This window comes from Gigantopelta aegis, chromosome 10, assembly GCF_016097555.1.
Source record: "Gigantopelta aegis isolate Gae_Host chromosome 10, Gae_host_genome, whole genome shotgun sequence".
NCBI classification, from domain to species: domain Eukaryota; kingdom Metazoa; phylum Mollusca; class Gastropoda; order Neomphalida; family Peltospiridae; genus Gigantopelta; species Gigantopelta aegis.
In genome coordinates this window covers 42,366,936-42,389,349 of record NC_054708.1, presented here as the reverse complement: position 1 = coordinate 42,389,349, position 22,414 = coordinate 42,366,936, and the positions used below count along the sequence as shown (strand labels likewise).

Below are 22,414 nucleotides of genomic sequence, written 5' to 3'. Positions count from 1 at the left end.
GCTTGCTGTACATGATGTTATTTTATTCAAAGTGCAAGCTTGCTGTACATGATGTTATTTTATTCAAAGTGCTAGCTTGCTGTACATGATGTTATTTTATTCAAAGTGCTAGCTTGCTGTACATGATGTTATTTTATTATGGTTGTTTGTGTTGTTTTCTTCAACATTGACTGGGTGTATGGTTGGCGTTTATGGTCATTTCGTACCACAGTCATTTCGTACCATAGCCATTTCGTACCTACTTTTTACCATCTCGTACCATAATGTTTGGTCATTTCGTACCATAGTGGTTTCATACTCGGTATCGTATCTTATTTTTTTCACGGTATGCCACTTCTTATTTTTATTGTTGACGAATAAATGTTCACGAATAAACATACCTTGTAAAGTGAGCAAAGGTTTAATTGAACATATGTATTTTGCCACTGATGACCATTTCATATGATACGAGACTCTTCCCCCCCCCCCCATCCCCCCATCTTACATAGCCTTACGTCCTTAGCCCACTGTCGACAGATTATCTACCTATGATTGCCTTATTGCTGTTGGATAAGCAATCGTTATAATCAACAGTCACATCAGTATCGATGTAGAATATCACTGTGTGGTCTAGTATAACAAAATATACACGATCTTGAAATCATTATAACTTTATTTCATAACAAAACACAGCACTATACTCAAACTACAGTTAAAATACTTTTGAAATCACTAGCGTTGCGGTGTCAGTCATCAGCGACATGCACCAATCTGGAACAAATTTTCAACAGGCGGCCGACCCCGATTTCCCCGTCACTAAAAAATGCCCAATTTGTTCAAAGATACTGCTAAAATAACAACATTGTTGTAGGGCTTCTTGTAATAAACTTGGTGAAGAAAACCATGGCCTTTGTTTATTTCATAAAACCATAATCCGTTTGTTTATCTAACACACGGTCTTCGTGGGTAAATATGGTTTTTCTGAGATCAGCTCGTTCGTAATTAATATAATGATGAACGGAAACATTTGAAGATAAACGTAATAAAAGTAATATATCATCTTTTTCTTGTTATTTGTTTGTTTGTTTGTTTATTTCTTAAGGGTGGGGCTTCAATATAGCTGCATTAGCGTAATGTTTATTTTTTAAATCAGTAATTCGACATTTTACTATTTATCAGTCAACTAAACTGCACAATAAATGATTGAGGTACGAAATGACTGGTACGAAATGACCAAACAGACATGGTACGAAATAACCATGGTACGAAATGACTATGGTACGAAATGACAAAATAACTATGGTACGAAATGACCAGGGTACGAAATGGTAAAATTGGGTACGAAATGACTATGGTACGAGATGACTATGGTATGAATATACTGGTTACCGGCTACATTAAATGTTGTAATAAAAATATGTTGGACTATAGCAACTAGCTGTACAGTTTTAAAATGTGATTAGGGTTTGTCTTATATATATGTTGGCCGACGTTATATAAACAGCTTTGAAATAAAATATATTCACTATATACGGCCGTGTATATGGAATTCAAGGATATATATACGGCTGCCGTGTATATAGCCACTTCCAGCTTTGAAAGACAACGAAATGAAATATGCAAAGTAAGTTGTTGTCAAGTTGATTAATGATTATGTATATGAACATTGTGCACAAAAATCATGACTTTGGTTATATCGGAATTTTGGCGAGATTAGTTTAGTCCAACACGGAAGTTCACCTCAACTCCATAACCGAAACCGAAAGTATGTCACTACGCATAGCTGACACCTCTGTTTTAGAAGGTAACGGTAAAGTTTTAGCAGATGTAATAATTAGCTTAAAAATATTGTCTCTGTATTATATTTAAGTTGGTGTATTGTTGTAGACAACGCCTACAGCACAGTAGTCCGAATCGGACGTAGAATATGCGTTTGAATTCCGTTTAGAAAACAAAATTGACGGAAGACCTAATAGATTGTCACAGCTAGTTAATTGTTTTTAAATGTTAGCCTTATTTTGGGTTAAAATACCTTTATTAAAGTAGGGACCGCGGACACTTTCTAAATATGACAAGAATGATAACGATTCTTTGCTTTACTGATAAAATACCATTAAAAGAACTATTTAAAAAAAATAAAAAAATAATAAAACATTAAGTTGGCCCTAACCCTCTAAAATGGAAATTTTCTATCGAGGTGAAATAATTCCGTTTAGCAAAAATTGACAGAAGACCTAAAAAATTGGCATAGTTAAATGTTTTTAAATTTAAACCTTATTTTGGGTTAAAATACCTTTATTAGCGTTTACCCTATAAATATTTCCACTAAATTGTCATTAAATATAAGTTACAGTCTCTGCTTACCATATTATAACATCATGTACAAATATGAAATACATGTACAAGCTCAAATATACTTTAAAAAAACGTGTGCGTGTTTGCTATCAATGGAGATCGTCAAAAGTATACGCTCGATTCATCGCCTGTGCCGCCATTGCCAACAAAGCACAAACGACAGCCTGTTGTCAGTTTCAGTTAACACATGTGTTTGTGGATTTGAAATTGTAGGGGTCGTCTCAAAAAATGAAATGAGAAATCTTGTGCTGTACAAAGAACGTTCGGTTGAGGATACGGTACTAGCTAGTCTTCGTTAAAACCGGTTTGATCTTGCCAACATATTATTGACAATCGTACCTTCCTATTTCAGAATTAATATTTTATAAAATGTTAGTAGAACTTTCAAAGTTTAGTTTGTATAACACATTGAGCATGTATATTTTTTTAATATAAAATATACTAAATCAGACATTGGACGTTTTCAGTCCTTAATTTTACGAGTGTTATAATCAACAAATTCAAATAAATATTATTTCGTATGGAAAGGGTAAAGTTTTTTTTGTTTAACGACATGAATGTTAGAGCATATTGATTTATTAATCACCTATTGGATGTCAAACATTTGGTAATTTTTACATAAAATGTTAGAGAGGAAATGGGTATATGTGAAGGGGGAGGGTATTGGGGGTCGAAACACTTACCTGCCCAAGCTAAACAAAATTGAAGTATATTTTCTGGGGGAGCATGATGCCATATAAACAGGGTTGAAAATTAACATGAAAACCATGGTCGACAGTAGGGCCAGTTGAAGAAAAATCTTACTGGCCCTTCTTTAATTCAACTAGCCCTCCTCCAATTATCAGATTGGAATTTACGGTAACTGCACAGCTAAAATTAAAACTAGAGTGGGTTTCTTTTTTGTTGAATAATAACCATTTGCTTTGACGAAAACTGATGAATTGACATTTAACTTCATAATGAATAAAGCAAAACTCCATATGAAAACATATCATTAAGTTTGAACCCATACCAACTCAAATAAAAAACAAATTGAAAAATAAATCCAGTATAAACAAACATGGTTCTTTATGAAGTACCATTAAATTAAACATATTAAATCTGATTTTTAATACAGGCTAAAAGATAATGCAGTACAAACAGACTAAATATAGAACTCTTGTGTGCTTTAGTAAACTAGTCTGAGAGTGCCAGTCCTCTTTGTGGTGATGCAAGAGGGATGAAATAAATTTTGTGGTGATGCAAGAGGGGTGAAATTCCCAGCAAATGATTTCCTCGGGAGTTGCTTTTCTCCTTGATAGAGATCCATGGAATCATCCACTATTTTGCAAAATGTCCATTCGACTATGCTTTGTGCAGAGATACGGCCCTGATCATGTATTATGGTTGTGTCATTCAGATTACCTTGGATGTTCCATCAGTTGCCTTGAAACTTGTATCACAAAAAAAGAGTTAACCTATGCAGTTTGATTGTAATTTGTGAAGAAATTTTGTTTTAGTTTACACTGCTCTTTTATCCCCAATAAAATGTTATTTGAGACGGTATGGGATTAAAACTTAATAAATTAATATGTTTTTAAATATGAATTTTATCATTATTCATTATGTAGGCTCTGTCAAAATATAGAACATGTTCTATGTCTTCTGCTGCCATATCTGTAGTTCGCGCCAACATAGACGCAGTGTCTTTTGTCACATTCGATTCAGTATCAGTGTTTTTTTTTTTAACTAGTATCATACTCGCCAGACACTAAAATCGATGGTTGCCCAATGGACTCCCTTTCTAAAATTCTTAGTTGCCCGTAGCCAATAAAGGTCACCATGGGCGACCGGGTGACTGCTAATTTTTAGCCCTGTATAAACTTTGCTCAGTACAGTCTGTAACCCCCTACCCTGCTAAAATCCCTGCACACGCGCCTTAGAAACCCGCTATATTTTTTTTTAGTAAGGGATCATTTATATGCACCATCTCACAGACAGGATATCACATACCATGGCCTTTTATATACCATCATGGTGCACTGGCTGGAACGAGCCCGCCGATGAGGATCGATCCTAGACCGACCGTACAATTAAAAAAACACCCCACCTTTTTAGGTCTAAGTATTGAATAGAAATAACATATAGTCTTGATAAATGATATATAAATCGAATACACCAACCTCTTCCCTTAGAGCGTTACATAATTATTGACACCCACTTACATGTAACGCATATGCCAACCGATGGCCACTGTTAAAATTTCAAGGCAAATCCCCCACTGACCCCTGGAGAGATGTACCATACCTCTATGGATATAAATATGTTTTGGAGATACGAGACGACCCCTCGATCAAGACAGTTAAATTTGTTCAAACCACACAAGAAGCTCAGCGCCTGCACAAATCACGTAAAGTCCCAGTTCTATTGGAGTCCGGCTAAATGAAGAAAATCAAAGCTGGCCATTGTGTTTGTAGTTAACCTAGATAATGTAGATAAGCGAGTATTGTCAAACTATAGTGATGTGGTGGACCTTATATGTACCAAACAGAACTGGATCATCCATTCTAAATGCTTAAATAATAAAATTATTCCAGGGACTGCAGCTTTAAAATTACTCCAAATGTTTTTTCAAAGCCAAAAAAGGACAATTCACTTACCTGAAGTATATGGTACATGAATTCAGTACCCGTATATCCATTTTAGTAAGTTTTCTAAATTAATTAAATCAATGACATTATATGCATAACATATATATATATATATATATATATATATATATATATATATATTATAATAATAATCAACTATGGATCTAGGGAAAGGGTTTTAGGGTGTGTACACACACCCCTCCCATTTGTAAATGTTCGGAAAATCCAGTTTAGTGTATATGTACAATTAAAAAAAAATTAGTGGGGGTATTCAAAATAGCTCCTATCGAAATAATATGTATGCTAACCCAACAGGTTTCGTTAAAATAGGTAATTTTTGGATGGTTAACGTCATCAGGTGGATAAGTTACTTGTAATTAAGTACTTAATTAAAACATATACAAATGTCTGCCATTTTGAATCCACAGAAAATGCAGCAACAGGGAGATGGTTGGGGTCCCATCAAAGTTATCTAATGATTCTAAACATCTAAATTTTGTGTTGTAGTCAATCACTGAATCAGCAATGGATTAACAACAGTTATACCACAAAACTAGACACTTGGCACGATGACACCACCACTTTTTCAATAACTAATGGTGGTCTTGAGTTCTAACTTTGCCACTGAATAAAATAAAAATTAGCAATTAAAATGAGTTCTCTGTTTTGTATATATATTTTGTACCAGTTACAATTACTGATATTCTTGTAGTAATAAAAGTTTTAATTATTGCCAACGAACATGTGGTTTTCAAAGAAACACTGTAATGCACTGGTGGCAGTGTGTGGCACTACCAGTTTTACTGTGCGGTCTCTACTGTAAGTTGCCTGCCTCCATGGTATGGCCGAGAGCCATGCAATACCTCATCCCAATTAATAATGTAACTGATGGACCAAGGCCCATAGTTGGGAGGAGGGGGGGGGGGGGGGTGGAGGTCTCAGTTGGCAGATGTATAGTCCCGATGAACTCTAAAAAATGTATAAACAATTTTTATTATTATTTTATTTTATTTTATTTTATTTTATTATTAATTTTTTTTGGTGGTCACTTTGCACACATGAGGCGGTGCGTAGCCCAGTGGTAAAGCGCTCACCAGATGCGCAGTCGCTCTAGGATCAATCTTCGTCAATTGGCCACTGGACTATTTCTCGTTCCAGCCAGTGCACCACGACTGGTATATCTATAAGGCTGTCGTATGTGCTATCCTGTCTGGGATGGTGCATATAAAATATCTCTTTGCTATTAATGGAAAAATATGTCAGAATTACCCAATGTTTGACATCCAATAGCTGATGATTAATAAATCAATGTGGTCTAGTGTTGTCGTTAAACAAAACAAACTTTTTTTGCACACCTGTCTGTCTAGGTAACAATATTTATGTTTCTTTTCAGATTGTAAAAATAGTACTTCACTGTAACTGAGGATGGAAACGATGGAACTCACTCTCATTAAAGGCAACATCACTGAACTTGACGTGAAGGTTTAATCATGTTTTTTTATCATCCATTAAAGGCTTTTCTAGGAGATATCGCTGGCACTATAATTTGTGATATCTCCTGCGATATCCTCCTAGGAGATATTGCTTCTTTAGTTACATCACTGTGTATGTTTCAGCGTTAAACCTATCACTAGTGACGTCACGCCACTGTCATTCTGCCAGTTAACGAGTTTACCGCTCCCAAATATAGTGGCGCCGTGTACAATAGAATCATTTCCCTGTAATAAATTAATGGTATTAGCGGAAATAAAACAGGATACCTTTTTAAAATTTATTTCTATTCTAAATCAAAATATTTCATGTTGGCAAGCCTGTAAAACAGAATAAAAAATGTCTGGCCTAATGTATTGGTTGTTGGGGAGGTGGGGGGGGGTGTGTGTGTGTGTGAGGAAGCCCATGATAGGGTAGGGCAGTTAGCTTTACTTAATTATTAACCAAAGTATTTTATAATGCAATTCAGATCACAACATCCATGTTCAAATGTATTTTGCGTACTATTTTTCAGGTTAATGTTATTGTAAACTCCACCAGGGAAGATCTAGAGCTGAATCATGGAGAGGTGTCAAGTGCCATATTAGCAAGTGCGGGAAACACAATACAACAAGAATGTAAAGACAAGTACAAGAACGGGATAAAACTCGGAGAGATTGCAGTCACAAGTGGAGGGAAGTTGCACTGTGATAAAATATACCACACAGTACTGCCAAACTGGCAGAATAATGGACCTCAAGTTAGTGTTGTAGAGATTATTTAATATTATACAAGCTTGTGTGTTATACTGATTTTATGTGAAATAAGTCTCGGGATTCTTGTATTATTACATGTATGAATCCTGACACTAGTTTCAAACAAAAATCAGTATGGCTTACACACGAGTTATTATCCTTTTTAAAAAATAATAATAACACGGTGTCAAAATGTTTCAGATGTAACTAGAAGAAAAAAAATGTTCTATTTAACGATGCTCTCAACACATTTTATTTATGGTTATATGGCTAAGGACATTTATGGCTAAGGACCACACAGATATTGAGAGAGGAAACACGCTGATGCCACTTTATTGGCTGTACTCTTTTCGATTAGCAGCAAGGGATCTTTTATATGCACCATCCCACAGACAGGTTAACACATATCACAGCCTTTGATATACCAGTCATGGTGCACTGGCTGAAGCGAGAAATAGCCCAATGGTAACTAGAATGAGATAACAAAATGATGTCATTTTGAGAAATGACATAATTTTGGTGAGTGACATTTTCCCTAGTCTTAGCTTTGTGCATTAACTACAGTTATTTGTGAAACGTCATCATGAAGTGTGTGTGTGTCTGTGTGTGTGTGTGTGTGTGTGTAAACTGGATACATAATGTATATAAACTACATATTCCTTGCTGTTAATTTGAAAATGTTTAAATACTAGTATACTGCAGTGTTATCATACAGACCAATAAAGTGTACAATATGATCACCAGTCTGTTGTGGTTGGAACTTCCTTGATCTGCATCCTCTTACGGCAACAAACCATTGTCACATGGCTTATATATCAAAGGCTGTGGTATGTGCTGTCTTGTCAGTGGAAAATGATATAAAAAAAATCGCCTTCTGCTATTTGGTAGAAGTAGCCTTTGTGTTGGTAACAGTTTTTAAAAAGTTTCTTTTCTTACTACAGGCTACATTAAATGTTGTAATAAGAATATGTTGCACTATAACAACTAGCTGTAGTTTTAAAATGTGCTTAGTTTATATATATATATATATTTTGAGAAATGACATAATTTTGGTGAGTGACATTTTCCCTAGTCTTAGCTTTGTGCATTCCCAGAGCTCGATATTTAGGTAAAACAACTACAGTTATTTGTGAAATGTCAACTGAGATTTATGAATATCGGCCTTTAGCATCATCAATGCCCACCTATATGTTTTCAAAATAAAGAAACATGCAAGTGTTTGTAGTCTAATCAACCTTGTCACTTGGGAAGGTCATGCAGTGTCAGTTTTAACCAATCAAATGTGTTGTAGCTTCTATGAAAACATGGCATGTTGTTATTACATGTGTGCTTTGTATGGTTTTTATTAACAAACTCTGTTATACAGTTTTATATTTAAGAAATGACTTCTAATCAGCAAAGAGTTTAATCATTTTGTAAATAACAAACCTCTTCTTTTTTAATTACATTTATTTGTTAACGACATGTAAATTACTTTTGTGGAATGTGAACATACTTGCTTATTTGTGTTATTTCAGCTACTGTTCATATGTAAACGTCCATAGCTGCTATTTAGTCTTCAATCGTGTTTTCTTTCTCAGTGTCTTCCAGTAGCCAATGATTAATAAATCAGTGTCCTCTATAGTGGTGTTGTTAAACAAAACAAACTTTTAAACTCTCAGTGCCTAGATCAAGTGTCAAAACAAACTTTTAAACTCTCTCAGTGCCTAGACCAAGTGTCAAAACAAACTTTTAAACTCTCTCAGTGCCTAGACCAAGTATCAAAACAAACTTTTAAACTCTCTCAGTGCCTAGACCAAGTATCAAAACAAACTTTTAAACTCTCTCAGTGCCTAGACCAAGTATCAAAACAAACTTTTAAACTCTCTCAGTGCCTAGACCAAGTGTCAAAAGAAACTTTTAAACTCTCTCAGTGCCTAGATCAAGTGTCAAAATAACTATGTGTCATATATCAAACAACCAATGGGACTGTGGAACAGGGTAGTGCTGCAGGGGCCATTATAAACAAAACAAACTTTTAAACTCTCTCAGTGCCTAGATCAAGTGTCAAAATAACTATGTGTCATATATCAAACAACCAATGGGACTGTGGAACAGGGTAGTGCTGCAGGGGCCATTATAAACAAAACAAACTTTTAAACTCTCTCAGTGCCTAGATCAAGTGTCAAAATAACTATGTGTCATATATCAAACAACCAATGGGACTGTGGAACAGGGTAGTGCTGCAGGGGCCATTATAAACAAAACAAACTTTTAAACTCTCTCAGTGCCTAGATCAAGTGTCAAAACAAACTTTTAAACTCTCTCAGTGCCTAGACCAAGTGTCAAAACAAACTTTTAAACTCTCTCAGTGCCTAGACCAAGTGTCAAAATAACTATGTGTCATATACCAAACAACCAATGGGACTGTGGAACAGGGTGGTGCCTAGACCAAGTGTCAAAATAACTATGTGTCATATACCAAACAACCATTGGGACTGTGGAACAGGGTGGTGCTGCAGGGGCCATTATAAACAAAACAAACTTTTAAACTCTCTCAGTGCCTAGATCAAGTGTCAAAATAACTATGTGTCATATATCAAACAACCAATGGGACTGTGGAACAGGGTAGTGCTGCAGGGGCCATTATAAACAAAACAAACTTTTAAACTCTCTCAGTGCCTAGACCAAGTGTCAAAATAACTATGTGTCATATACCAAACAACCAATGGGACTGTGGAACAGGGTGGTGCCTAGACCAAGTGTCAAAATAACTATGTGTCATATACCAAACAACCGATGGGACTGTGGAACAGGGTGGTGCCTAGACCAAGTGTCAAAATAACTATGTGTCATATACCAAACAACCAATGGGACTGTGGAACAGGGTGGTGCCTAGACCAAGTGTCAAAATAACTATGTGTCATATACCAAACAACCGATGGGACTGTGGAACAGGGTGGTGCCTAGACCAAGTGTCAAAATAACTATGTGTCATATACCAAACAACCGATGGGACTGTGGAACAGGGTGGTGCCTAGACCAAGTGTCAAAATAACTATGTGTCATATACCAAACAACCGATGGGACTGTGGAACAGGGTGGTGCCTAGACCAAGTGTCAAAATAACTATGTGTCATATACCAAACAACCGATGGGACTGTGGAACAGGGTGGTGCCTAGACCAAGTGTCAAAATAACTATGTGTCATATACCAAACAACCGATGGGACTGTGGAACAGGGTGGTGCCTAGACCAAGTGTCAAAATAACTATGTGTCATATACCAAACAACCGATGGGACTGTGGAACAGGGTGGTGCTGCAGGGGCCATTATAAACAAAACAAACTTTTAAACTCTCTCAGTGCCTAGACCAAGTGTCAAAATAACTATGTGTCATATACCAAACAACCGATGGGACTGTGGAACAGGGTGGTGCCTAGACCAAGTGTCAAAATAACTATGTGTCATATACCAAACAACCGATGGGACTGTGGAACAGGGTGGTGCCTAGACCAAGTGTCAAAATAACTATGTGTCATATACCAAACAACCGATGGGACTGTGGAACAGGGTGGTGCTGCAGGGGCCATTATAAACAAAACAAACTTTTAAACTCTCTCAGTGCCTAGACCAAGTGTCAAAATAACTATGTGTCATATACCAAACAACCGATGGGACTGTGGAACAGGGTGGTGCCTAGACCAAGTGTCAAAATAACTATGTGTCATATACCAAACAACCAATGGGACTGTGGAACAGGGTGGTGCCTAGACCAAGTGTCAAAATAACTATGTGTCATATACCAAACAACCGATGGGACTGTGGAACAGGGTGGTGCTGCAGGGGCCATTATAAACAAAACAAACTTTTAAACTCTCTCAGTGCCTAGACCAAGTGTCAAAATAACTATGTGTCATATACCAAACAACCGATGGGACTGTGGAACAGGGTGGTGCCTAGACCAAGTGTCAAAATAACTATGTGTCATATACCAAACAACCGATGGGACTGTGGAACAGGGTGGTGCCTAGACCAAGTGTCAAAATAACTATGTGCCATGGGACTATGGAACACTAGAAACAAACTATGTGTTTACCAAACAAACGATGGGACTGTGGAACAGGGTGGTGCCTAGACCAAGTGTCAAAATAACTATGTGTCATATACCAAACAACCATTGGGACTGTGGAACAGGGTGGTGCCTAGACCAAGTGTCAAAATAACTATGTGTCATATACCAAACAACCGATGGGACTGTGGAACAGGGTGGTGCCTAGACCAAGTGTCAAAATAACTATGTGTCATATACCAAACAACCGATGGGACTGTGGAACAGGGTGGTGCCTAGACCAGTGTCAAAATAACTATGTGTCATATACCAAACAACCGATGGGACTGTGGAACAGGGTGGTGCCTAGACCAAGTGTCAAAATAACTATGTGTCATATACCAAACAACCGATGGGACTGTGGAACAGGGTGGTGCCTAGACCAAGTGTCAAAATAACTATGTGTCATATACCAAACAACCGATGGGACTGTGGAACAGGGTGGTGCCTAGACCAAGTGTCAAAATAACTATGTGTCATATACCAAACAACCGATGGGACTGTGGAACAGGGTGGTGCCTAGACCAAGTGTCAAAATAACTATGTGTCATATACCAAACAACCAATGGGACTGTGGAACAGGGTGGTGCCTAGACCAAGTGTCAAAATAACTATGTGTCATATACCAAACAACCAATGGGACTGTGGAACAGGGTGGTGCCTAGACCAAGTGTCAAAATAACTATGTGTCATATACCAAACAACCAATGGGACTGTGGAACAGGGTGGTGCCTAGACCAAGTGTCAAAATAACTATGTGTCATATACCAAACAACCAATGAGACTGTGGAACAGGGTGGTGCTGCAGGGGCCATTATAAACAAAACAAACTTTTAAACTCGCTCAGTGCCTAGACCAAGTGTCAAAACAAACTTTTAAACTCTCTCAGTGCCTAGACCAAGTGTCAAAACAAACTTTTAAACTCTCTCAGTGCCTAGACCAAGTGTCAAAACAAACTTTTAAACTCTCTCAGTGCCTAGACCAAGTGTCAAAATAACTATGTGTCATATACCAAACAACCAATGGGACTGTGGAACAGGGTGGTGCTGCAGGGGCCATTATATAAAGAAAGAAAGAAAGAAAGAATGTTTCACTGAGCACATTTTATTTACGGTTATATGGTGTCAGACATATGGCTAAGGACCACACAGATATTGAGAGAGGAAACGTGCTGTCGCCACTTCATGGGCTACTCTTTTCGATTAGCAGCAAGAGATCTTTTATATGCACCATCCCACAGACAGGGTAGTACATACCACAGCCATTGATATACCAGTCGTGGGGCCATTATAAACAAAAAGTGTGAAATACTATGTATGTGGTACAGGTGGACAGACATAAGGACAGACAGATGGATGTGTTATTAAGTTATTTCTTACCCAACTTGAATAAAATTAATATCTATATTCACTTGGCATCAGTAGTGTTTTGATTTCGTACTTGCATGCCCAATGTTTTAAGTTACATATTCATATATGCATCCTTATGTGATAAAAATGATGCCATCTTCTTACCTGTATCAAATCAACCAGAGCAAAAAGCACCTGTGAAGCAATAGTGTATTTTTGTGACTTAACACTCAGAGCAATAGTTACTTGGTGTCGTCAGACATCGTGTCAAGTTTTTGCATGGGTTTTTTTTTGTGTTCTTTTTTCCTCTTCAAGGGGCTCAGTGGTAAAGTGCTCACTCGATGCGTGGTCAGTCTGGGATCGATCCCCGTCGGTGGGCCCATTTGGGCTATTTCTCATTCCAGCCAGTGCACCACGACTGGTATATCAAAGGCCGTGGTACATGTATGTACTATACCCTGTCTGTGGGATGGTGCATATAAAAGAACCCTTGCTGCCAATCAAAAAGAGTAGCCCATGAAGTGGCAACAGCGGGTTTCTCTCTCAAACATCTGTGTGGTCCTTAACCATATGTCTGACACCATATGTCTGACACCATATAACCATAAATAAAATGTGTTGAGTGCATCGTTAAATAAAACACTTCTTTTTTTTTTTCCTCTTCAAAGTTTTACAAATTTAATAGAGAATTAGTGACGCACAAGCTTATCAAAATAAGCCAGCAATGGGTGCCTTTCATTAAAACTAACTACTGTATTCATATTGATCTTCTGAATCCCCTTATTCTGGATAAACTAAACATATTTTTTTTTTAATTTTCAGGTATTGGAAAATGTAATCATGGCTTGTCTTGAAAAAGCTAAAGGAGAGGGCTATGAGTTCATCGCTTTTCCTGCCCTTGGCACTGGGACACTGAAGTACCCGGTTGGGGATGTGACCAAAATCTTTTTTGAGACCATTATCAAGTTTCAGGAGAAAAGTCCAGGACCACTTCAGAAGGTGATCCTGATAGCTTTCCATTCCAATGATGATGTTATTAAGGTATGACTTGTATAATAACTCATTTAATATATATAAACTGACGATCAAAAGAAAGAATACCAATAATTTTTTCAAAGTATTAAAAACAACACAAAACACAAGTTGATGCAAATGTTATATTTTGAAAGTATAATAATTTGGCGATAAATAAACACGAGTATACTCAATAAAACCCATAAAATGATAATATCACAGTTCACAACAGCACTATAGGGGTGAAATGTGCGATTTCATAAAGGACCACTCATAATGAAGGTGAATAAATTTGACCACAAAGAACATGTTTCAATAGTGTGTATGTCCACCATGTGCAAGTATGCAAGCATGGACCCGACGTCAGACAGATTTCAGTCAATGACAATAAGGTCTGTCCGCTGTTGGCCACAGACCATCACAGATCCACCACCAAACAGTTCAGTCTCCTGAACAAAGCACGGAGCTGTTCTCTCTCCTGCACGTCGGTATATCGGATATCCGAGTCCTGCCATCAGCTCTGAATAACTGGAACCTACTCTCATCAGAAAAGAGTACACGTTGCCAATTCCGATTTTGCCAACGTTGAAACTGACGTGCCCAACGTAAACGTCGAAGTCGATGTTGCCGTGTCAATGTCATCCCTCTGAATGGTCGATAGGCCATGATACCATGCTGTCGTAGTTGACGACGTACAGTGTGACGACTGATGACGTCCAAGGCCAGTTGCTGCAGATGATGTCATAGTGAGGAATCTGTTACGTAAGTGTAAGATGCGGAGATGGCGGTCCTCGATGGCTCTTGTGATGCGGGGTTTTCCACTTCATGGTCTGTCTGCAGTCCTGCCAGTCACCCTGTAACGCTGTATCAACCTAGTGATCGTCAGTTTTGTGCAATTCAGGATTCTTGCCACATGGGCATAACTCGCACCCACCTGCACCGTACCAATAGCTCTCTCTCTCTTTTTTCAGCAGTCAGCCTTGCCATGTTCTCTGGTGTTTTATTGTTGACTGAGGCATGTTCTAAGCAATGGCACCCTTTTTTACACCCTTATGTGCACGAGTATCATGTTTCTCTTGCAGTATAAATTTGATGAATAAACTCATTTTGCACGTGCGGCATCGCCCAAACGCAGCAAAGTGCGACTATTCGTCACTGATTGCATTATAACGAACAATACTGGAACCTATCTAACCTTCCATGAACGTGTATTGTGTTCATTTATAATAAAACTAATTGGTATACTTTCTTTTGATCGTCAGTTTATATATATGCATGTGTAGAACATGTTTGTTTCCTTAAATGTATTAATCAGTAATGGATCCCATGTTATTTAGTAAACATGTCCCATAACAACATAATATAGTTTCATGGCATTGATAAACAAGATGTAAACTTGCATCACACCAAACAACATGATTTGCCTTAGACCACAAGACACATATAAACACAAACATCTCTCTCTCTCTCACATACACACACACACACACACACACACACCATGCATACACACACACCACACACACATCTCGCACAACACACACACACACCATACACCTACACATACCACACACACACACCACACACCTACATACACACACTCAAACACACAGTAACACACACACACCACACACACACACACACACACACATACACACAAACAATAACACACACAAACACAGTAACACACAGTAACACACACACATACACAGATACACAGATTTTTTAGATGATTCTGATTTATTTGCTGATACAATATATACTCTGGTACATGTATATGACAAATTAAGATGGAAAAACTAAATAATAAGCATGTATATATATATATATATATATAGTGTAATGGCATAGCAGAAATACATGTTGTATCACAATATAAATTTAAATCACTATACAGTTTTTTGGTTTTTTAAATTTTGTTTCAGGCATTTGAGAATGAGAGATTGGAAAAGGTATTTGAAACAAGAATTAAGATTGAATCGAGAATGGAGACAACCATTCGTATTGCCTTGCTCAGAACGTAAGTTACCCTTGGGTCATGGTCATATAGTAAATGCTCACCAATTCATTTTGATAATGACACATAATAAGTTATAATTAGTGAAAAATCCGGTTATATTTTATGTGTTCCTAGTGTATATTAGTGATTTTACTGTTACAAATTTAGTTTTATTGGTAATTTATTGGCAAATCAAAAAACTTTTTTTAAACAAATTATTTGATTTTCAGTAAGAATAACCACTATACATGTAGGTTACTGGATTTTGTTTAATTTATAACATTTTTAAAGTGTAGAAATTTATGATAATCAAATAGCAAAAATCCGATAATATTTATTCTTGTAAATGTTGAAGAATGATAATTGATTTAAGTCAGGTGGGAAAATGCAGCCATGTACATGTATGTATGTAATATATATTTTTTATTATTAGATTGAATAATTATTTTATTTTATGTCACCAATAAATGTTTTACTTTAAAAACATTATGTGCCATAAACATATGCTTTACATTTACTGCTAAATTTTAATAATTATTGTTTTATTGGGAAAATAAATGAAATGACCTAAGTAATCATTTTCTTTCCTTCACAGAAGTGAACAACATTAAAGTGACCTGGATGAAGAGAATTACTTTTACATATAGTCAGAATCTTAATAAGATTCACCTTTTGCTGTGTAAAATATTCAACAAGCCTGTCCTCTAACCAAGATATCCCGACGAAAGACATTTATCTTATATGTAATTCAAACAAATGAAGTTAATTTATCTGGTCAGGTAAATGTGATGAGTTATTTACCTTTTCAACCCACTCTGTGTGTTTCTGTTAGTCAAATAGCAATTTCCTATGAATATGTTTTTCTGCAAATGTAACAAAACTGATTCAAAATATTTTGACCTGATTTTGGCTTCTTTTCTTTCTTTTTTTTTTTTTTGTTGCAGTTATAGTCATTTACAGGATATCATTAATTGTACAAGTTTTCGTTTTAAATGTATACTTAATATTTACCACAAAATTCAGATTTTAGAATGAGATGATAATGGACATTTAATTTAATATAATCTTACATATATACATGTATGACATAATGGTACTCATTTAAGCATACGGGTACTATAGTAATAAAGACTTTTTCTGACCTGCAATCAAAAACATCTTTTATCGAACATACATGTATATGTAATACAAAATTTTGCATGCATAGTTCATGTGTTGACTCAAATGATATCATGTCTCTATTCACGACAGTGTTCTGTCAGTTCCATAAAATTCAAAGTAAGCTGTGCTATTTAATTAAAGTTTTGTTAATCATAATATATGAAGGTGGTATGTAATAAATTCAGAACCACATACCACTTGTTTTACCATGTTATTTATTGCACTTGTTTATAGTGCACAAGATTTATACCACTATATTATTATTGCACACTATAAACACCTGCAATACACAACATGGAAAAACAATTAACTGGTATGTGGTTCTGACCAGAAATCATCTTACCTCATGTTATCTCTAATGTTGTACGCTGACATGTGCACCCTTGATTTATGAGTGCATATAAATATCCCATAAGGTTTAATTAAAATGAAATTCATTTATGTCTGATTTTCATGCTTACTGTACTTGTTTACCCCAGAATATGGCACACCTAACACTATATTATTACTAGTTGTATGGGTGTTTCAAATATCACTATTTTGTTTGCACATGTGTATCAATTTGTAAATTAGGTTAGCGATTCCCAAATATTAATGTTGTGGTTGTAGTTTTATATATGTTATAATATGTCTATTATATGTATTAATTAATTATTTATTTAAAAATTACATAACATGAATTTTGCTTTAAGGCTCTAATTTATCCATTTGGTTCGAGCTATAATCATTTCTCTGGGGCTGGATGTAGACCAGTGGTAAAGTGCTTGCTCGATGTGCGGTCGGTCTGAGATCGATCCCCATCAGTGGGCCCATTGGGCTATTTCTCATTCCAGCCAGTGCACCATGACTGGTATATCAAAGGCTGTGGTATGTACTACCCTGTCTGTGGAATGGTGCATATAAAAATCCCTTGCTGCTCTCAATATCCGTGTGGTCCTTAATCTTTAAATAAAACATTTCTTTCTTTCTTTCATTTCACTGTACAGTTGTGTTAAACTTAAAGCTGCTGTCTTGCCTCCCAATCTTATAACTTAATTTACCAGTGTCTGACAAATTTCTGAAAACATCACTAGCTCCTGCTGAAGCTTTGACTACTGCCATATGTAATATATACTTAATACAGTTGACAGTTTCCACTAGCGCAGATCAAAAGCTCACTAGCCGGGACCAAGGGCTAGAGGATTTGTCAAACCCAGAATTTACTAATGCAAAACACAAACAGATCTAGTTTTTATAAACTTGTATTTTATCAGTGTCAGTGGATATTGCCAACTGCCTTGATACACCCATACAAGTGTCGTCACCATCTTGTCAGTGAGTTGTGTGGTCAAAAAGTCGCAGTTTAAAGGGACATTACTGAGTTTGTTTCAATGTAAGATGTTTCCGACTGATAAAATATTTTTACGATTAAACCTACATATTAAATATATGTTCTTGTTTAGAATATCAGTGTCTGTATATTCAATGTGTTTCTGGTCGTCTTAATATTTCTAAGAAGCCCAAACTGGATTTTGTGTTCAAATAATTTCGTATGTACGAAAAAACAATATTTTAGGAAATAAAATGAAAGTTAACCTAGTACAAATATTAGAACGATCAGAAACACGTTTAATATACAGCCACTAATATTTTATGCAGAAAAATATATTTGATTTGTAATTATAATCATTAAAAAGTCTCTGTTAGTCGATAACATCTTAAAAATTGCAGCAAACCCAGGAATGTCCCTTTAATAATAGCAAATCTGAACGAAAAAAACGTAATACACAATGTACGTGATTAGGGCCATATCTCTGCACAATGCAGAGTCAAATGGATATTTAGCAAAATAGTGGTGAATTCCAAGACTCTCTATCTAGTACCTAGTCTGTAGGAGGACAGCCATTCCTGAGGAGATCCTTCCCTGAACAATACACCCTTCCTGCACCGCTCAAAAGAGGACTCTCAGACTAGTTTACAAGATCAAAACTAGCACTGGACACAGCTCATTGGAATAAGTACAGCTGTGATGACATGCACTCATGAATCACTGTCATATCACTGTATTTAATGACACACTCAAATCATTTCAATTACAACGACATGGTGTTGAACATATTATGGTTAAAGACCACACAGATAATTAGAAGGAAAACCTGTTGCCATCATGCAATGGTCTACATTTTCTGATTAGAAGCAAGGGATACATGTACCTCGATTGGAGGTATAGATGCCAATTTATATTGAAGAATGGCATCTAACAGGAGAAACATAAAATTGATGATCTGTTCTGAATGTTTAATTATTTAAAATATACAATGTAGTTTGTGAATGCAGCTTTAATAATGTAGTACAAATATTTATTGATAAGCAAGCAAACCTACATTTAATCAAAGAAACATATTTACATATTCCATAACGACATTCTAAAAATTGCCAGTTTGTTTTGTTTAAATGTTATCTGATGTCTGTTACGAAAGCAATGTGTATATCTGTAAATACACATCTATACACTTTTTAAAAAATACGGAGCTATCACTTGGTCCAGAAATATGTGCTACAATACATTTCTGACTGTGCAATATGTTACCACAACCCAGTACCTGTCTAAGTCTTGCAATGCAACTTACTTGTAAAATTACATGGTAGAGTAATACTGTTACAGAGTTGAATAGACATCTTGTGTTAAATGTTAGTTTTGGGTGAATAATTGTAAAGTCAATTTAAAGAGAGAGAAATTCTGAAGTCCATGCAGTTATTTATATGCCACAGCAGTATGTAATGGTCACAGTGATACTAATATGTTTTGGGAGAGAGGATGGATAGGGAGAAAGATAATTTCTTGGTTCCCCAAAATAAATAAAACCTGGGCAATGACAATGCCACCACCACATCACAGTAATTAAATGCTCTTTAACATATACTATTTTAATATTATATATCTTTATTCTGCTCTCTAACTATTTGCACCATTTGTTTTTCATAAGAAAATAGTTTTTGTTGTTGTTAAATTGGCATTCTTAAAACCTGTTGTCCATGGGGAAAATTAAATTGGCATTCTATTCTTAAAAACTGTTGTTCACGGAGATAATTAAATATTCCTTTATTAAACCTCTCGCCCATGGGGTAGATACCCCATCAGTTAAACCCTCACTATCCCACATACTGCACAGTCATTAACACTGCTACATGTTTGCTAATTAAAACACTGCATGTCAGTGTTGTGCATTAGGCCTATGTGACTTCGTACTAATCCAAGATATTCACATTGTATGGGTTTGTGTTGTTTGTTTAGTGAATTCCTATACAGTGCTAAATTTAATATCTTCACGCAATTATACTTCTTTGTTGTGAAAATCTTATTATTATTTTCATGTTATTAGAACATTTATTTATTGTTACACTTTTAATATTTTATAGATTTGCTTGAATTGTAAAGTATGCTGCATTATATTTACATAGCTCTTTTGGAAACAGCATGTATCAGTTAATATTTGAGTGTGTTGGATTGGTGTTGGGGGGTTTTAATATTAATACACAGCTACAAGGATAACATTTGTTTCAATATACCGTACACAAAGTTAACAAAGAATATTTTTTACCTTTATGGTTTTAGTATTGTTTGGTTTTTAAATATAAAGATGACAAAAACATTATTTTAAAATAAACACAATAGTTTAATACATGTACAAGTACCAGGTGCAATCCAGTTTGCAGCAGCCATTCTAGAGGTAACTATAATGTAATGCATTTAATCAAATGATAACAATTTATTTTATATTTATTCTAATACATTGGCAATGTACTATCAGTTCAGGAAATGCAGCTAACTTTTGTTGTGTATAAATAATTGTGTGCAATGGCATGTTCACCAAATTCAAAAGGTGAAGGCATGTTCACCAAATTCAAAAGGTGTAGGCATGCACTTGTAACGTTTTTTCCCCCAACAATTGATATTCTGGTTTTTTGCATAATAATTGTTCTCATGGAATATTAGTGTTTTTGTCGTATACAGTTAAAGTTATGTTTAAGTAAATTTTTATTCCAGTGACCTGATATTTACATTACCCACCTACACACACACACACACACTCTCTCTCTCTCTCTCTCTCCCCCAGTTTTAAATACTAATCATTAAAATGTGAATCTGATGTATGCTATTTTCCTGTATAAACGTCTTGCAAAACTCTTAGTTGTGCAATTTGTTACTTGTATTTTTCTTACAGTTTGTGAAAACAGATCTGCAACCATTTATTTTTGTTTGCTCAAATTGTAGAGCAATTATTGTGTACTTGCACTGTGATATTGTTTCATTTATGCCCAGTAATTACAATGAATGAGATGAGGTGTATCATCATTGTCAATGTTTGATGTTTGGGGTGTGCCACATGCAGACAGTAATTATAATGTATGAGATGAGGTGTATCATCATTGTCAATGTTTGATGTTTGGGGTGTGCCACATGCAGACAGTAATTATAATGTATGAGATGAGGTGTATCATCATTGTCAATGTTTGATGTTTGGGGTGTGCCACATGCAGACAGTAATTATAATGTATGAGATGAGGTGTATCATCATTGTCAATGTTTGATGTTTGGGGTGTGCCACATGCAGACAGTAATTATAATGTATGAGATGAGGTGTATCATCATTGTCAATGTTTGATGTTTGGGGTGTGCCACATGCAGACAGTAATTACAATGTATGAGATGAGGTGTATCATCATTGTCAATGTTTGGGGTGTGCCACATGCAAACAGTAATTACATGTACTTAACTATTTCGCTGTATCAGGAGCATGTCACATGTATGGAGATTGCTCCATAAGGACAACTAACATCTACATCATTCTTATGCAGAAAAGCAAATTTATGGAAACAGCATGATCTCTACATTTTAATTAACTGATATTAGATGCCAGGTGTAAAGAACACTATGCTAAGTTGCACCTCAATTATATGATATTAAACAAGCTTCCATTTTGTATCATGTTTATGTCTCGAGTAAAATAATTTTCAATTGTCACGAGCAGTAGAGAATGTATGTACTAGTATTAATAAACTATTTTAAAGCAGCAATGCTAAAATCAATATGTATATGTAAGGTCATGAAATAAAGTGTTCTTGCTAATAAATGATTCTTATGTGAAAAGCTTTGTGTGCAGGTGTGAAAAACCTGCATATCTTATTTAGTTTTCACCAATTTTAGAAATCTAAAATTCAACAGATATATAATAATGTAATTACAAATAAATTTTGTTGCATTACAAAAAATACAACACTTTAGCTGTAATGATAATGATAGTATGTGCTGTCCTGCTTGTGAGAAAGTGCACACAAGAGATCCCTTGCTGCTTATCGAAAAATGTACTGGGTTTTCTTTGACTATCAATGTGCTCCAGTGGTGTCGTTAAACAAATCAAACTCTTTTTTCTTTCTTTGATTACGTGACAGAATGACCAAATGTTTGACATTCAAGAGCCAATAAATAATTAATAAATCAGTGTACTCTAGTGGTGTCGTTATACAAAACACACTTTAACCTTCTGAGAATTTAATGGTATTGATCTTCGCTATGGTTAAGAGGGTTTTTTGTTTTTATGGATGGGCTTGCACAAATTAATGACATGCGA

At 35.7% G+C, this 22,414-nt stretch overlaps 1 protein-coding gene and 1 long non-coding RNA gene across 3 annotated transcripts; both read left to right on the top strand.

Moving 5' to 3' along the window:
* Nucleotides 1-34: 34 nt before the first annotated feature.
* Nucleotides 35-18,267, top strand: LOC121383466 (macro domain-containing protein mll7730-like). Of its 2 annotated transcripts, none has more exons than XM_041513534.1 (6): nt 35-1,603; nt 6,358-6,446; nt 6,970-7,194; nt 13,451-13,669; nt 15,568-15,662; nt 16,237-18,267. In XM_041513534.1, exons 2-6 carry the CDS (start codon nt 6,390-6,392, stop codon nt 16,250-16,252), a joined length of 612 nt encoding a protein of 203 aa, XP_041369468.1. In that variant the 5' UTR covers nt 35-1,603; nt 6,358-6,389; the 3' UTR covers nt 16,253-18,267. The 2 variants fall into 2 exon arrangements, with proteins under 2 accessions (XP_041369468.1, XP_041369467.1); XM_041513533.1 differs by having other exon boundaries at nt 35-1,783.
* A 169-nt stretch (nt 18,268-18,436) lies between these two features.
* LOC121383178 lies at nt 18,437-21,933 on the top strand. Its single transcript, XR_005959270.1, has 2 exons — nt 18,437-21,127; nt 21,202-21,933. It is a non-coding gene; the product is annotated as an uncharacterized LOC121383178 (long non-coding RNA).
* The last annotated feature ends 481 nt before the right edge of the window (nt 21,934-22,414 follow it).

Excerpts from the sequence above, each read along its gene's own strand:
- LOC121383466 (XM_041513534.1), top strand. The coding sequence starts at position 6,390 with ATGGAAACGATGGAACTCACTCTCATTAAAGGCAACATCACTGAACTT. Across the intron at positions 6,447-6,969 it reads TCACTGAACTTGACGTGAAG|GTTAATGTTATTGTAAACTC; the intron begins GTTTAATCATGT and ends ACTATTTTTCAG. Across the intron at positions 7,195-13,450 it reads GGCAGAATAATGGACCTCAA|GTATTGGAAAATGTAATCAT; the intron begins GTTAGTGTTGTA and ends TTTAATTTTCAG.